We start from the raw sequence: 18,722 nt of genomic DNA, 5'->3' as shown, positions 1-18,722 counted from the left end.
AAAAATATTTTTTTTTTGGTTAAAAGCTAGACCAATTTATTTTTATAAATATTATAAAAGATTTGTAGGTTTCTAAAGAGAAAACAATGCAATCTTATAAGCTTTTTAATTAATTTTGACTACTATAATTATATTACAAAAATAGCCAATTATATCACAATATTTAAAGACATCTACATTGGGAAATAAATTAGTCAAATGTATTTTTTTCCATTTTAGCTAAAAAAATAACAAGTCTATACCTTTGCATGGGCCAAATTTAGTCACATCGAATATTAAGGAAATAAAGAACAGAAATTCTTAAATAAAGAGATAAAATATATTATTTCTCTAAAATATGTATCATGCATTAACATAATAGTATTTTAAATATACTTATATCTATAAATACGAAAATATGATTTTGTATAAAAACGAGACATATTTTTGCAAGCTTTTAAAAATAAATAGAAAACTTATATAGGGATTTTAGTAATTTTGCAACTAATCTTATAGAATACTGTTATATATTGAAGTAGCACGGAAAATTAATATATTTTACTAGGAAAAAAGTTGTTTTAAATCAATTAATTTGATTGTTCTTAAATATAGTTCAAGTTAGTGATATTGATTAAAAAAAAAATTGTTCACTCATCTATCCAAGTATTTATCATTTCGTAGAGCTGAGCAATTTCGTTGTCCTTATATGTGATTATATTTACTGCGGAAGGGAGATGAAAATAAACAAAAATCCCACTCTGTATATATCAAGAGCATAGCAGGGATTATTTTGCCGTTAATCCAGAATGGGATCCAACAAAACTGACACTTACAACTTTTAATCAAATCATTTACGTTACTCTCAATCCTTCAAAAGCACACACATTTTCTACTATGATATTTCTCCCTCAAAAATCAAAAAAAAAAGCTTTCAAAAATAACAAACATATTTCAGGTTGCAAACAACAACAACAAAATTTGTAGCTAAAAAGTGCTTTGAATTTATAAATCCAATTATGGCTCCATGAAAAACATTCTTATTTGAAAACGCTTTTTACAAAAAAATCCTTTTCACTTATTTTATAATAAAGCAGGCACATTAGCTTACCAATTGAACTTGTTTGCTACAAAAAAAAAGTTTTTTACTTGAAGAAAATAGTTTACTTAATTAAGGCTTAATTATAAGCTTTAGTACTTCAATAATTATTAAATGTTAATACATCCAAGTTGTATACCTTGCTTTCTGATTTAAACATAAATACCATGGATTTTTTTATTTCGTTGTTACACTTAAATACCGAGGCAGTTACGTAAATATATACATAAATAAACATTTTAATTTAAAACTAAAGCTTCAGAGTAAGATTACTAAAGTTACTAAAATTTACAAAAAAATACGAACATAATACTGGCAAAAGTAATACTATCAGAGGTAAAAAAAATGCAGCATTCACAATAAAAAAAAGATAATTTATGAAATATCAAAAACCAGTCTCAAATAAAAATGTTAGACTGTCGTAAAATCTTTTGTAAAGTCTTTAAATGGTATCTTGAAGTTGGCGGAAGGTACCTATGTACTTATTTTGATTCATTCTGATGTATAGCAGTTTATTCTACAGAAAGATATTAATACATATTCACCCATAACTTGGCTGGCAAAATTTCACACATCTACAACAAGTTTTGTCATTTTCTGTTTGAAGGAAAAGGTTTTAATTGAACACAATGAAGGTCGCCCTGATAATTGAAATATATAGCAGATCACGTTACTGAAGAATATCTATAAACATGGAGTCCCTCACAAACGTCAGTTAGACATATGTTAGTGTTAATGATTGAGTCAAGACTTGGTACGAGACGGATTTTTTATTTTTATTTGGTAGTAAGTTATTTTTTCTAGACGGATCTGGACCGATATTTTGGAATAGGCCACGTACTTAAACTTGGGCTAGAAATTTAAATTGTAAAAAGAAATTTCATTTTGTTTCTCTGAGACCGATCAATAGCGATTTCTGTGCGTATACTTAATTTTAAAACGATTCCAGTTCAGATTGAATTAGTTCGGTGTTACAAAACTTGAAACGCTCTCAGACTTTTGTATAATTTTCTAACCACCACCCCACATAATTATTTTGAAGTCCCTATGGGTTATCTAATATCCTTAAAAAATATATAATCAATGCGAGGTTTTTTGTGTTCGATTTGGAATTTTTGAACTAATACATCTCTAAATGTTTCTTTGGATAAATAATGAATTCATTTGAATCTCATTCCTTACTTGTTTTGATAGATAAAACAATTTTTAACCATTCCAAATTCTATATGTACAAAGAAAAAAAAAAAGACATCATTTATGTTATATTTTGTATATACTTAATCCATCTTTAGACTCTTATATTTGGCAAATACTTTCCTTTTACAATAAATATCAACATACAATTTGTTACTTTTCAATCCCCTTCTATCTTATTTTTTTTGTTTTGTTTTGTTTCAATTGAAACCATATATCATTTATGAATGATTGCTCAAGACATATTTTACGGATTTGTGGAAAGAGGTTCATATATTGGAGATGCAAAAATTACTGTAAAAAAATTGCTGATTCTTTGTGAGTAGAAATTAATAAATAAAAAATTCTACACTGTCGATTTTTGTTTTCCGAATACTGTTTTTCTAAAAAGAAACTTTTTCGAAAAAAATAATAAATATATTTGATAAATTTGAAAATATATTATCCGAAAGGTGTTGTGACAGCCTTTAACCTGTTGTTGCCATTGGTGTTAAAAAAATGGCGCATGCTCAAAAAAAATTGAATAGCGCCCTCTTTGTGAGTAATATATACCAACATATTCAAATAAATAATATTATCATATAGGAAGTTGTATTATTTTGCCACAAGGTGGTGCCACTCTATGTTGCTTTGTTTACAAAACAATATCAGTAAACAACGCCACTGCCTCATTATTAACTATGAACTCTAATAAGTTTCATTAACTAATAATATAATTGATTCATTTCCAGTAGGGATGTCCAACTTATAGCACGCAGGCTAAATTGCGGCATGTTTAATGTTTATGTGCTACCTTTAGCTTATTCTCACCTTTTTTTTTTTTTGCAAAACTGTTCTAATGTTATCAAAATGCGTAGAACGTGCATGATACCTACAAAAATTTAAAAAAAAAATCCCAATTAACAGAATGTTTAAGAAATTATCCTTTGCGGAAATAATTTTTTTTTCAGGACTTCTTTTTCAAAATAGATCATATCGTCAAATTACGCAGCAGAGTAAAAAAAAAATTATAATTCCCCCAAAAATAATCCTGCGAACACCCCTGAACAGGCTTTCCAGATATGCCTTTTTCGAAGAAGTTTGGCTTTTTCTTATTAGGCCTAAATTTGAAATGAATATGTATGCAATAGTTTTGTTTTATGAAACCCTTTTTCATGAAATTTATTAAGTTCTGCGGATTATTAAAACAATTTTAGTGGCAATGTGTCCCATTTTATGTAAAGCTTTGACATCCCGGATTTAGAGGACGTTTCAACAGTTTTCTCGAACCCCTATACAAGTTGTTGTAAAATTCGCCCGAGAAATAGTTAAATTATAAAGAAAAAAGATGTTCAAAGAGGAAATGAAATGAATCAATAATTAATTAATGAAAACTTCATTATTGCAATGTCTAACAAATCATTAATTATTTTAAAATTGGAGTAACATGAATTGAAATGATGATAGCATTTTAATGTAGCATGAATCATCTTATTTATTATTTTTCCCGTAAAATGTACATGTACTGGAATTTGTTTTACTAAATTCATTTTGAAATCAGTTTATTATTTAAAAGGGATATATAGTCATGATGATAATTGAAGAACCAATTACTGAGTTTTTCCCTCGCATGTAATTTTTTTTTTTTTAATATTTCCTAAGGTTTTTTAACGTATATTTATTCTTTCTGAACAGATTAATTAACCCTATGCATAAGATTTATACTCCCAATTGAATGAAAAACATGAAAGAGTGTTTCATGCATCTAGTAATTTTTTCCTGCTGCGTTGAAGGACAAAAAATAGTTCATACTTAAAATATCTTTGAAATTCAACAACAGAATAAAATTATATAGCTTGTTAGAGTAATACTAAATTTATTGACAATATTAAAATACTATTTATATTTTATAGCTACATTGAAGTTCAACAACTGATGAGAATTATTGTTTACCATTTGTTTCGATTGTTATAAAAAATTAAATTTTTGTACATAGATTCTCTCTTAATTATTTGACTCTTAATGTATAAATAAAGTATCAAGGAAAATGAAACTACTATACTTATGTGTGCCCAGAACTTTCTGATTTTGAAAAATGAGAATCTTTGTTCCTTTCTAAGAACAACTACGTATTTTATTTGTTTTTAAATTGGTCAAAATTGAAGGTTTTTGAGTTTTTGTTAAGAAACTGTGAATTTAAACAAATATATATGTATTAAAGATGGAAGATTCAACAATAGAAATATCCTTGCAAATTTTGATTTGTCATAAATTATTTTATTGCAAATTTCAAAAGGATCAAAATTCTTAATTTTAAAATATTTAATATTTTGTTTTTGAAAAATTTGTTTTGTTGGATGTTATCCATTGATTCAGGAAGGATTAAATGCATCAGAACCCTTGTATCATTATAAATTTTTAATACTAAACCACACAAGTGTGCACATGGTCAGGCTATTTGGAAAATATTTTATGTTCTTTATAATTTTATATATAATTGGCCTAAATATGTCAGCATGTTAATATAATTAGGTAAATAACTAATTAATAGATAAAAACTTTGCACGATTATAATAGTTTATTTTTTTATATATATTTCTAGCCACCCTGTTTGAAAAGACCGAAAGAGCATTTTGAGTGGACAAATATTTTTTGTGTGTATAGAAAGCATGAATTTGGACACGTTTCAACAACTCAGGAATTAATCTTCAAAAAAGAACTCAGCACTATATCCGTACTTTCAAGGAGGTGAGGGGCTACGACTATTAAACATGTTTCATCACACCGATCGTGGACGAACCATAACAAAGCGGTAGTACAGAGCCCACTTCTTTCAATAGATAATTAATACATTCAGCACACAGCAGAAGTCGATCCTCCGCCATCTTTAGTAATGAACTCATGCATAATATATTCATGAATAAAAAAAAAGGTCGGTCTTGTTATACACATAAATAAAAGTAAAATAAAAAATGGAATAGAACAAAAAAATTAAACATAATAATCAACTTTTTATATGCATCATTGATTGATTTTTTTAAATTTGAGGTTTTTTCATATTATATTACATTTAATATTATTTGGCAGATTATATTAATATATATTTTTTATCTATGTGTATAAAAAAAAGTACTTTTTTCCAGTCCTTCTTTTTCCTTCTTCATTCACGACATATTTATATATATAAATAGAAGACATTTTCATATATTATATGAATCATAAATTAAAGAGAGGATTATTTGAAAAATAAATTAAGGATTAAATACTACAAAAAGAAGAGCGAAAATTTATAATCATCTTAACCCAAATATCCGCATATATCCATAAATAAATTATTAATCATGACAAATGGATTCCTTCATCGATGTCAATTTACATTGTCTTCGTTATTCACATCTAAGACAAAAATGGATTGTCTTCTTCTTCTACTCTTTCTACTTTCTCATCTTGAACCTTCCACGTAAGTTTTTTTTATTATTTGATATTAATAATAAAATGTTTGAATAATTCAACTTTCCATTTGTGAACATGCACTTTATAACGCTGTTTGTAAATTGGATAAAAAAGAAAATATCTATGACGATACATGATAAACAGTTGAACAATTATTATAGTTCTATAAATTATATTGTGTATCATTTTTTTAAGGATTGCACTCGTAAATATCTATTAAATGCAAAAAAATACTTTTATGAATATCAGACATAAATCCTCATTTTATAATGATGCAAGTTTTAACAAGGTTTAATTTGTAATTTTGTAGAAATACAATAAATTTGCATCCATCGTAAAAAATGTGCATTACTTTATGCAGATTTTGGGAGTTAAATTAGTACCAACAAGCTTTTGAGGAGGTTGTGTGTATTATTTAAAATAATAGTTTTATAGTAGCTACCGTTGTACGTCCTAAAAAAAGTAAAGTAACGGCAAAAACAGTCAATTGAATTCACTAAATATAGATTAAAAATGCCCTAATATACAAATAAATCCTAATCACAGAATTATCATGATAAATAAATAAATGCATATAATCGTATTAAATATTTCAGCAGTATACTGTAAAGTACTGTTTATAAAAGGTAGATTCAAAGGAGTAATAAGCATTATAGTTAATCGGGTTTGTAATATCCCTGTTCACTATCGGAATTTTAAATAAAGGTTTAAAAAAGCATCGATTTAAGTACTTCATTATACTGTGGTTGTTTATTACTGTTTTAAAGATTACTGAAATAAAAATATTTAAGAGAGTATTTCTCTTCAAACAACAGTATGTCATTATTCAGTCAGGAATTTGAAGAAAAAAACTTTTAAAAATCACAAAAGTAAGTTTTTCTTCAATATCATTTGTGCAAAACAAACATCATCAAATGTTTTCAAAGTATTAAAAAAGGACACTCTAGTCAAGCCACAAATTTTGATTGTGCCAAATTTGTTTTAGGGAGTTAACCTAATTATACCATATAAGTATGCAAAGTTAGAATGGGATCAACTTCATATTGGGATATAGCTAGAAAAAGTCATAATTTGCTACTATGGGAATTATGATTCTGAACGGAGTTAGGACCTATTGAAGTTCAAAGATCTCTCGAAGAGGGATAAACTTTGCCAGACTCCCATGAGCCCTAAGTTTCACCATGTCATTTTTTTTTGTTTGAATAAATCCAAAATTATCACAATGATGATGCCGTTCATTTTCAAAAAGTATGTACCCTTCACATGGAATGTCAAATATTATAAATGTTGTGTCCAAATTGAAAAAATTATAAATGACAATTTAAAGTGATAAATAAATATAATAATTTGAACTTTATGAGGTATATAATAAGTTAATGATGTCATTTTTTTCTCTCTACAAATTATATTTTTATTTCATAAAAACAACATTATAAAAAAACAGGATCAATAAAATAGCATTTCTTCTTGACTTTTTTAATGAAAATTATAATTCGATTAATATTTTATAACTCATTCAAAGAATTACATGCTAAAAATTATATTACTGTTAAATACATACTAAATAAGTCATTTCAATAGGTCAAAATGCGTTGACTGTATCAATGTATATGTTAGGGTGATAGTTCTATCCGGGTTTTTTTTCTAAAGTTACGGATTTTGATTGGTTCTTTGTTCGGGTTGGGAGACATAACCTTTAGAACAACTCTTCCAAATTTGACGAGGATTAGAAAATATCTTGTGTTGGCACGTTTGGATTGTTTTCATTTCATTGCAATTATTGAGTACTTGCAGTAATTTGTTGGGTTTTTTTATCTGCCTACATAACCATTGCAATAATTCACTCCCATCTCTGCGGCATAGGGATTTGCATAATAGTCACTATCTACTGTTTGATTTCCAATTACATAGAGGTGTAAAAAATAATTTCAAAAAATCAGAATTTCTAAATAGGGGCCAACTATCTGGCCCAAAGAATTCTAACAATCTAGCTGTATTTTCTTAAGGTACTTATGAGAATTTTGATTTACCAATAAAGTTCCATGTCTATTTAAGTATTTCAAAGGGTTTTCTATTTTGATATTTTTGGACCTAAGCCTCATTTTTGCCACTTCATCAATAGACACACCAAATAATACTAATGTAACCTCATTACTTTGATAGCGGCTCATGACAAATTAGGTTGTCCATTATTATATTTTATCACAGTATGCATTAGATTTAAATAATTGATCAAAGCAAAAGCTGAAATTTGGACAGAAAAACTAATGTACAAATAGTATAGATCGTATAGATTTCTCAAATTATAAAGGGTAAAAGACTGTTCCTTAAGGGAATGACTTTATTCGACCTGATAGTTGTGTCATTTAATTGAGCATAACAATGGAATCCACCAAGGAATGTGAAGAGCTCCAGGTCTTTGATTTTTTTTAAATTTCAGATGTGCTTCACCAAGATGAATGAGTGTGAGCTGAATTAATAATTCATTGTCTCCTTTTGAACCGTTTAACTCCAAAGCTTGCCAGCAGATTGAAATTATCATATTTTTTGTAGTTGTTGTTATTTCTTATCTTATTTAGTTTTGAAATACAATACTTTTTTTTCATGGTACAGTATTTCAAAACTTTTTATTTTATTTTCCAAGTTAAAAACTTCAGGACTTTTTGATACATTATTTTAATGTCACAAAAATTTGTAAGTAATCTTTCTCAAATATGATGTCAACAAACAAGCCACAATAACTCTCTCTTCAACAATTGTTAAATAGATATGCAAGCTGTAGATAGTTTATTAGTGGTTGATGTTGTTATGTCAAAAAAACTTTATCCAAACCCTTTCTGTACACTTCACATATCTAAATAAGTTAGAAGTAGTCTTAACAATTATCTCTCCTAGTACATTGCTTGTTTTGAGCAGTAGTTTAGGAACATTTAGTAATTTTACTCCTCCAATTCCCGAAGACAGTATGGGTAATATTTCTTTAAATCAATTAGGAGTTTCAAGAGTTTTCCAGTGCACTGCCATAACAAATGAGGGCTTAACTGAAAGAAATCTTCTGGACGACAGCGTTGGTTCCTTCAATCAATGTTGACGTAGCTTTGCACTAGAAAATTTAATATGAAAAAAAATTCCAAAAAATTTAATCATTGAAATTTAATTAAATTTTTCAAATTTTTTGGTCGGAAAATAAAAAAATTATATTATTTTTCATTTTTTTTTGTTTTTTTTTAAATCCAAAATCCAATCCCCCTCACCCAAAATATAATCTTGCAGACGTCCCTGACTAGCACTTGTCCTCATGAAAGACATAAAGTACTCATGAGAATTGATTGGGTCCAGTTAGAAGTATAACTTCCAATAGATTCAGAATAGAATTGATTATCAACAATGGAGTCATTCTTGTCTATTTCCTTTCAAAATACGTAGTGGGATTTGTGTTTATTTCGTCTCTCACAGCACCTTGCAGCTGATCCTAATCCTTGTAACTCTCCTCCCAAACGTCCAATTGTCAGGGTGAACTCGTAAAGATTTAATTCATTTTTAAGTCATTTTTTAGAACTAAAAATGTATGTGCTATTTATCATAATAAAAAAGTGGGAAAAAACAAATTGGAACTGTAGAAGTATATTAATTTATTAAAAAATAAATCACTAACTAAATAGATATTATGTGTTAAAAAAGCAGATAATAAAAAATCTTGAAGAGAGTTGTTCAAATTATAAAATAGTAGAGAACTTTGTCATACAAGCATAACTATATATCTATAAATATTAGAACAAAGGGCATACAACACAATAGATCTACGACAACTACATATAAACAACTTTTTATTCTGTCTTTCTCTTTATAAGCATCTACTTTTATATACATACATATATATTAAGTAGGAGATGTCGTCCCTTCATACTCTCTCCTTTTTCCTATTTCTCTTGAAAACAAGAAGAAGAACAGCAAAATAGATCTTTATACACGATAACAATAAAAATAATAATAATTTATTAAGGAAAATGTCCTTTGTTCTGCACTAGATAATAATAACAAAAAAAAATTATCAAAAAACTTATTTAGTTGATGACTGAAAGATTTCCTTTCCCTCTCTTCATTCTGTCTGATTTATCTATTTACCTTTTATATTTTTTTTTATTTTACATCATTTAACAAATAAAAAGTACTTTTATATATACCGGGTGGAAACCAGGTTTTATCAATAGTTTTCAGGGAAGTTGTTTCTAAGGAAGTTCATGGAAACAATTTTACTTCAATGTTCCTTTCATAGAGCATGAGCAAATTAAAAAACATCAACATCCGCAAGATAGTACAGGAATAAAAAATTGGAGAATTTTAAAAACTATTTTCCCCTCTCCATGTTGATATTTTGCTCCATTTTTACCTAAGGACCTTGTAGTAGATGTGCATGTTGACTTTATCATTGGCCTTGAAGAAGAGGTCGGACGCCATGAGGACCATGACCTGAGATGGATGTTTGGTCCTGAAGGTTCCCTGGATCTGAGCTCTTGATTCCGGCAAGAAGCGATCATTTCTCCTGTAAAGAACTAAGACCACATGTCTACTTGTGCGTGGAGGAGATAGCAAGCCCCCTACCATTTTGCTTCTTGATCGGACATTTTGGTTGCACAAAAACAAAAAAAACATCAAATTGTAGCTTATTGTTAGTTTTTTCGAATGACACCAAGTACATAATTGACAAACTTTTAAAACTGCAACTAGACAGCCTCGACGAGAATTCTAATTTTTGAGTTCTCACCCTGTAATAAGTTCTCGAAATAAACAAACTATTACTAAATAATATTAAAGAAAAGGTGCTAGCACTATCGGAGGAGTGTAACAACTTGTCCTTGGACTTCATCAAGGCCAGCTGTGCTTCTGTTCGTTCCTGTATTGAAACCATATTTAGAATGGAGGGAGACATATTGAATAAAAACTGTAGAAAATAGTTCAATTGCCAACTTTTGCCCCAAAGGTTTGCCATAAAAATGGCACAAAATAAAAAAGGCTTTTAAATTTTTGAGGCCTCATCCTATATTTTTCCTGGGCACTACAAATGGCTTTAAAATCTCAGTTGGAGTGGGACCTACACAAATTAAAGTTGTGATCTGGAGTACTTTTATGTTCCACTCGTATGTGATTTATACATCAATTCTCTATTAATAAATGATTAATGACAGTTGATATTTCATTTAAAATATACCGTAGTGCACTGAAAAAACAATCAAAGAATTTGAGCTGTAAAGTGGGTACATTTTAGTTTCCACCCTGTATACATGTAGTAGAGAGATATAGAAAGCTCTTCCCCTTCTCTTCATTTATCTTTGATTCTGTATTAATTACAAAAAGTATACATACATATTAAAAATGAGTCTTTTTACTTATTATACCTGTATAAAACAACAATGTGTTTCAGCTAATTTAATACTAACTATCTATGTATGCGCAGTTTCATATATTTAATACACTTAACCTAAACATTTTCATTAGTAGAGTTTTAGAAAATATGACAAAAAACGACTCATTGTAGGACATAATCAAGACAAGGTCTGGCAGTAGACAAGAAAACAGTAATTTATTACTTAGTTACTATATAATGACGTCACTTTAGTAAGAAAGTGGGAATATCCAAATATTTTTTTGGCTTTAACTTTGTGTACCATAAGGATAAAAATTTATTATGAAGTATTTATATCAAAATAAGAATATTTTGTTTATTTCATTCACTATCAATATTCAGTACAATTTGGATAAAAAATATTCCCTACTTCCCGACGTCATAAGAATGTTGTATGCCTTCTGTAATGGGAGCTTCTTTTATAAAGAAATCATGTCATATATTGATGCCACATTATCATGCAACTGTTTAATAATGCAATCTTTCATAAAGCGGGTTAGTTTATGGTCCTTTGACCCCCCTGCTAAGGAGTCTTATAAGTTATAGGAATGGGGTATTTGTGGAGTACAAGGAGAAGGCAGGAGTCAGAACTATGGCATTATTAAATTAAGATTCTTGTAACATTCACTGCTTTTTATATGATTTGGGGATGAGAAAATGAATTAATACTATATATAACAGATAACTTTTTACATCTAAATTAGTATTTACATCATTTTTAACCCGTCGACAAAAACGGAAACTGGGATGATTTATCTCAAAAAAGTTAGCCTGGATTGCATATGTATTTTGAATTTAATTATTTAATATTTGTATCAATAAGTTATATAAATAATAATTTGTGGACGCCAAAAATGCTACTTAAAAATCGACAAAATTATAGATTACTTATAGGAAAAGTATAGTGCAAATTCTATTTGAAAGGCACAATCATAACTAAACAAACTATCATATATATCAAATGAAAGTTCCCAAATATAATATTTTATTATACCTTTTATCTTTAAATACATCAAATGTAAGCGAAAATTCTTTTTTTAGAGATATATGTTATCACTACAATCATAATGCAGTCAACTATGTTTTTTTCTCTACAAAAATCCAATCCCTGGTAGTTCTTTATCAGTAACTTATGTACATTACTAATTTGTGTCTTTAGAATACATCATTATTTCCTTCTAATAGTTTTTTTTTTAATTAAGGTATATGCAACTACAAATTACTTTGATCTACCAGAGTTCCAAGTACAATTACCCGTCTCAACCCAGTTTCAAATAAAAATACCTGTAACCCAATCCTGTATACTAACTTTTTACATTTATATAAACTAAAGATGTTTACATATACGTACATATATCTGGAAATCCCTTAGTTTGTTTATAACTTGATAAACTGCCTTCTAATTAATATTAGTTACTTGGGAAAACATAGAAGGGTATATTTATAGATGCAAATGAGTCAGGACTAGACATACATACATAGAAACAAAAAAAATATATGCACAAGAAAAAAACAAATATGAATTTAGTCATACAGTAAGGATTTGTGAACGTTAAAGTCATTAGTATTTTTACATACAAAATTAAAACATTTCTCGTAGAAACAGAAAAATGGACAATATTTATATATGTGTAGTTTTGAGGTACGAGAGTATTACATACAAAGATATGTATGTTTACAGGAAAGTTCTGTAAGAACACTTTTCTGAAAATGACTTGATACCGACAAGCCGAAATGTAGAACAATATAACTACATATGTAACGTGTCAACATAAAAACAATGATTTGCTTTTTTCTATCCATAATACTTTAGAAATAAGATCAAATAATTTTTTTAGATTATTAAAATATCTGCAGAATATTAACTGCTGGTGTAGTATTGAGTTCCTTATTTACAACTAAAGGTCTGTAAGTCTTGGTTTATAATCAATCCAATATATTGAATTTTTGCCACAAGTACCAGAGAATTTAATTTTTGTAGGGATTAATTATATTATTAATAGAAAATAATTGATAATGCTTATCCTTACATAAATATTTTTTATTTCTAATCTTTTTCTAAAAGAAAAATTGCATTTATATAAATATTAAAATAATAATCAATAGTAAAAATATTATAATAATATCTTAGAACCTAGGAAAATGTTTGTCCATAAAACCTACATTATGACCGGAGAGATGAGTTTTAATTCTGGTTCATCGATGAGTTACATGGATTTTTATGTCCAGCCCCATTGTTTCAATTACGATATTTTTGTATAAATATTTTTATCAATTACAATATCAATAAATAAACACATTAATGATATTATGTCAGCTAATTTTTTGTGTAAGTAAATTTAGGGATTTTTATTGGAGGCCCTGAGTAAAGCAGTAAAAAATACTCACTTTTCCCAAAAATTCAAAAGAAAATGTTAGTATAACATAATTTTATCAATTATTCTCGCTTTACTTTACTTAAAGAAAACAGTTTTACACTGATTTCATGTTGACAGGTCAAATATATATGTTGTTATTGAAATATAAGGTCGTTTCTCCCCATATTGCAATTGAATGCAACTCTTCAAAATATTGCAATACACAAAAAAAATATTTTGAATTAAAAATTATTAAATTTCTTGAGGAATAGATAACTGGACATTCCCATATTTTGAATTTGTATCTTAATGCAAATAACGATATTTTAGTATTAACCTTATAGCTCGGTACTTGTTGTTAAGTGAATATATAATAATTAAGAAGATAAAAAACAAGAGGAAAATTGCAGTGTTTGTTGCAACTATGTCCTTTGTAATGAGCCTTACATTCTCTAAAATTTCACCTCAAGGAATGAGTTTTGAATTCCTTTGTACATTTATATCAAATGATAACAAGAACCTAAATGACAGTTGAGTTCAATACAAAGAAGGAATTGACTTAACAAATGGACTGACAACTCCCAGGCTATCTTTTATAATTCATCTCATTTCCAGTAAGTACCAACCTTCAAAAACTAAAGAAATTTCATGACAACATGTTTTTTAGTTTGTGAGTTGTTATGCTAACTGTGAGGCTGCTTTTGCTTATTTCTAAAACAATAGATCAAAGACAATTTCATGTTTCAATTTTATACTGATTCTTGAAGTGGAAAAATACTGTTTAAGCTAACCAATGGCTTGAAAACTTGTATGAGTACTCTACTAAATAAACCGAATAAAAAGTATAATAATAAATAAAAAAATTGAAGAAAAAAAAACTTTTTTTCTTTGTTAAGTACGGGGTTTTTCAGCTCATGTATTAAAATGACCCTATCTCAACAAGTATACATATAGAATGTTTGTGCATGCACATCAATGAATGCTTCTGTCTGTTTGTTTCAGCCCAGACGCAAATTTGTCACCATTATCGTATTCTTTCATATTGTTTAACAATGCAACAGTTTAAAACAGTGAATTGCCACATAAAAAACACACCTTATTGATGAAGTTACCTGCATTAAGCAGTCAGTGTTTCAAATTCCCTTACTTGACCACTTGAAACAGTTATAAATGTGCTTAAAATTGACTATATTTGTTATTCCAGAAAATGAGTAGGTACGTAGGTTTGAATACATTTAGCTGTGTGAGAAGAGCTAAAAATATTAGTAATACATACAGTATGTACATATGTTCTACGTTGTGAGTTCTTGGAAAATAATAAAGAGCAATGAGCAACATAAATGTCAAAATAAATATTGACATACATAATATTTCAAATATGAAAATTTTTACAACTTGTCATTTCCCTGTCACATAATCAAATAAAAAAAAGTTGTTTCGTCTGGAGACATGCTTCTTAAAATGTTGATTTTGTATGCCACATTATTACATATATAAATACTTTATATTTGATATTATTCTATCTTTCAAGTATTTAAAGGTTACAAGTTTGGACATATTTCAATCAATTAATTTTGTTAAGTATTCACAGAATGTGTAGGGGAGACAGGGGAAGTTATAGTTTCTTTTTTTAATTTTCTTTAAATTGACCAGACGGTGTTGCATCGATCAGAACTAAGTAAAGATTATAGCATCACCAATACTCCATCTGCCCTAAGAAATTGTCTTTGAAGTTAATATACATAGATTTTCTTATCAAGGAGCAAACGTGAAATAAAACATATTCACATTATCGCAACATTGAGTTCAAGGAAATAGGTTCACCTAAGAACGTCGCCTACAAAATATAAATATATGTATTCCTATATTAGGACAGCAAAAAGACTGCTTAAGAGAGGAGTATAAGCAGTGATGTAAATCCAATGGATTTCTTAGCCGGGTCGTTTTTTTTTTTTTAAATTAGTAATCTGAAGAATGATTTTTCTTTTTCTTAGCAGTTATCATTATTATTTAATTCCTGAGTTGTGAACAGCCTTCCCTAAATTTATTAAAATAAAAAAGAGTAGAAATTGGGATCCACATCGGAGTAGTTCTAGCAAATGTCCTTATTTATTTTATTTTCTCCCTCATCTCTTATCACAGCTGATTGTAGCTGATCTAATGAAACATCATGACAACTAAACAGCTCCCTTTTAAAACATTCTTCTAATTTTCAGGGTTACCATGATGATTTTCGGTGTGTCTTTTTTTTAACATTCCAATTGTTCATATGATTTACATCATTAAGTATAAGACCCTGGAAGTAAACACGATATATTATATATAGAGATTGTATAAGTCCAGAGTTTTTTTCTGAAAATTACATTTGAATGCAAACCCTATTTAAGGGTTGCAATCGTTCCTGTAGTCTGGGACAGTTGGAAAATTGAACTAAAATTGACCTTGAGTTAGAAATTAAGGAAATTAGACTCAATAATATTTTAAGAGGAGGAATAAATAACTAAATCTGCAAAGGTGATGAATTATTTTGAACATTAGATGTATTACAGCAGATTAAGATAAAGATATAGTTATATTATTGAACACTGATTGATATTATAGATCAGAAGTTTTTTTAGATCAACCCCTTTTTCCGGCCTTGGCCATTTATAAAATAGTAAATTTGAGATATTGTAATTGACTTTTTGGTGTTGAACATTAAAATATCTCAAATTTATCCTCATTGAGTGTGTTTTTAACTGTGATAAAGTTATCTCAGCTTATCTCAATTTAATCAAAAATTAAAAAGATAACAAAAACATTGAAAAAATGAATTATAAACAAGATTGTTGCTTCTCAAAAATTGCTTGTACCCGGCCTTCAAAATCTGTTTTTATCCAAGATCTGAAAAAAAGTACAAACATGATTGATCTGTTTTTTCACAAGAATTCCCCATTTGTCCTATTTAATGTTTATATTGTAGCGAAAGTTTTTCGTATGTTTAACAACAAAAAAGCTTCTCAACTTTTCCCGGTCATATCTACTGTTTGGATAGTATGTATATTTGATATAACGAAATTAGAAAAGTTTAGGAACCATATATATGTATGTAAGGTGTTGAGTTCGATTATAAATAAAACTCAATTACAGTTTACATCTGGGTCAATTATAGGTATAATCGATGGACTCTATTTCTTTACTTTTTCTTATCCTCATTTCTCATTGTTGCTCACAAACTTGATTGATTCCTTCAGTCTTTTTTTCTTTGACATAAAAGGTACGTCAATAAATATTGATGTATTTACGGATCAATTCCTTCATCAATGATGTGAAGATGAAAACTGCACAGCTTGAAATTGTCACTAGAAAATAATCATTATAGATTCTATCACTTGAATATTTTTTTTATTTGGATCAATAAAAATCTCAGTATTAATCAGCAAAGAATAAAAAATATTATAGATCATGATTTATAAATGTTAAAATGAGATTAACTTCGTTAAAAAGATCATTAAATATAGGTTTTTTGTAAATAAAAAATATAGACTAAAAATAGTTTTAAATTTAGAATCATTCTGCTATAAAAGAGATTTTATATTTTTCATATATTATATTTTCAAATTCTTAAAAACTGATAGTCATTCACAAAACTATAATTTAAATACAATACACTGAATGCAGATCTATGCTAATTAGTGAAAAAATGTCCTTTTTACAAGTCCAAGTCAAGTTTATGTCTTTCTTCAAAATTCCAAGTCCTTGAATATTTTCATTGCCCAGGTCCATTTCTCAATGTTTGTACGTATTATGAACGTTCTAAGTGTTTTGATGATATTGCGACAATTTTGCTAAAAGATACTATTTGAAGTGGGAATGATTAGTGTCCCACACTTAAACATTTGGCGGCCCGCAATGTTACCTGCGATCCCCAGGTTGGAAATCTCTGCATAAGTAACTGCCAAAATACTAGTAGTAAAATTGTATTATAATGATCAAATTGCTTGCAAATTGAGTAATCAAATTACTCACAGTCATTTTACTTGACAACTCTATTTGAAGTTTTATAGATTGTCCGGGTATTTGGACATTGAAGGATTTTCTGCATTCCCATAACATATTTATATCATAGGTTTTACAATAGGCACGGTCATCCTCTATCTCTCGTTTTGTGTAGTAAAGGCCAAAATTTATTATGAACTTTAAAAATCATTTGTTTAGTAGTATGAAAATTATCGCAGATTCCTTGAATACCATTTGTTAAGATGTTGATACTTTGAAAACCTTCAGAATATATTTCATATTCTATAGGGGATCAAGTCAAGATGGGCACATGGCTTCGATTTTTTATTTTTATTTAGGCAGCTATTAAAAATTGATAAATTATATAAGAAATATGTGAAGAAAGAGGGAAATATAACACATTACCAATATTTTAGTATTTAATTATTCCTCTCTTATAAAACCTGGCTAATCAATGTAGACAAAGTAAAAACACACAAAATAAAATCTGTCAAAACACACAAAATTAAAGACACAAAAATACACGTTGTTACAAACAAATACAAGGAGAAAAGAATAAAAATTAACTATTCATAAAGCTAGTAGTGTTTATTGTAAAATTATTACTTTTTAAGAATGTTCTATTAACGACTTCAAATACTTCGTTAATATCCAATAAAGTCAGTACTATATTTCCATAAATATCCAGAGGTGTCAGGAATCATATATATGATGGTAAGATATCTTCCAATAGATTATGCTCGATGAGAACAGCTCTTATTTCCTGAGCACATTAAGGTTCAAAAACGTTCTTTTTTCGGCTGTTAAGAGCATTAAAATTCTACAACGCTAATTTTAACAGTCTTTGTGCTCCCTGGTATTACATTTTTGTTATTAAAGTCATAACATAGCAATGCTTTTGTAAATTTTGATTATATTTTAAGTTAGTCAATTGTAATATTCATTACATAAATATCCTAAATATAGCTAAAGAAACTTCAAGGATAGAGATTGATCATTTTTTAAAAAAAAAAAAAAACACTTTTTTCACCACATCTGTTGCTGTTGATGTACATATATTGGTTTAATTTATATTTTCCCTTGATATCACATTAGAAAACAATCAATGAACAACATTATTTCTACATTGTAACTCTAGATTTATAAAATTATTTGTATTATAAGTAGTTGGAGTTAAAACAACAATGCATTACCCTTCAAAGTTATTATTAAAGATCCTCTAGTGTTCACAATCCCATTTATTTATTTACTATTAAGTAAA

The 18,722-nt window shown here is 28.0% G+C and overlaps 1 protein-coding gene across 4 annotated transcripts in view; it reads left to right on the top strand.

Moving 5' to 3' along the window:
* LOC121115573 (glutamate-gated chloride channel) overlaps nt 1-18,722 on the top strand; it is a 263,024-nt gene that overhangs the window by 205,851 nt on the left and 38,451 nt on the right. For 2 of the 4 annotated variants that reach the window (XM_040709661.2, XM_040709659.2), the window contains exons 2-3: nt 4,851-5,180; nt 5,392-5,708. In XM_040709661.2, coding sequence (XP_040565595.1) covers nt 5,590-5,708 — 119 coding nt within the window. In that variant the 5' untranslated portion in view covers nt 4,851-5,180; nt 5,392-5,589. Of the gene's footprint in view, nt 1-4,850; nt 5,181-5,378; nt 5,709-18,722 lie in introns of all 4 variants that reach the window. The other 2 variants (XM_071887606.1, XM_071887602.1) reach the window with 1 other exon arrangement.

The sequence above is a fragment of the Lepeophtheirus salmonis genome, chromosome 1 (assembly GCF_016086655.4).
Source record: "Lepeophtheirus salmonis chromosome 1, UVic_Lsal_1.4, whole genome shotgun sequence".
In the NCBI taxonomy this organism is placed as follows: Eukaryota; Metazoa; Arthropoda; class Copepoda; order Siphonostomatoida; family Caligidae; genus Lepeophtheirus; species Lepeophtheirus salmonis.
This window is presented reverse-complemented; position numbering and strand designations above follow the sequence as displayed.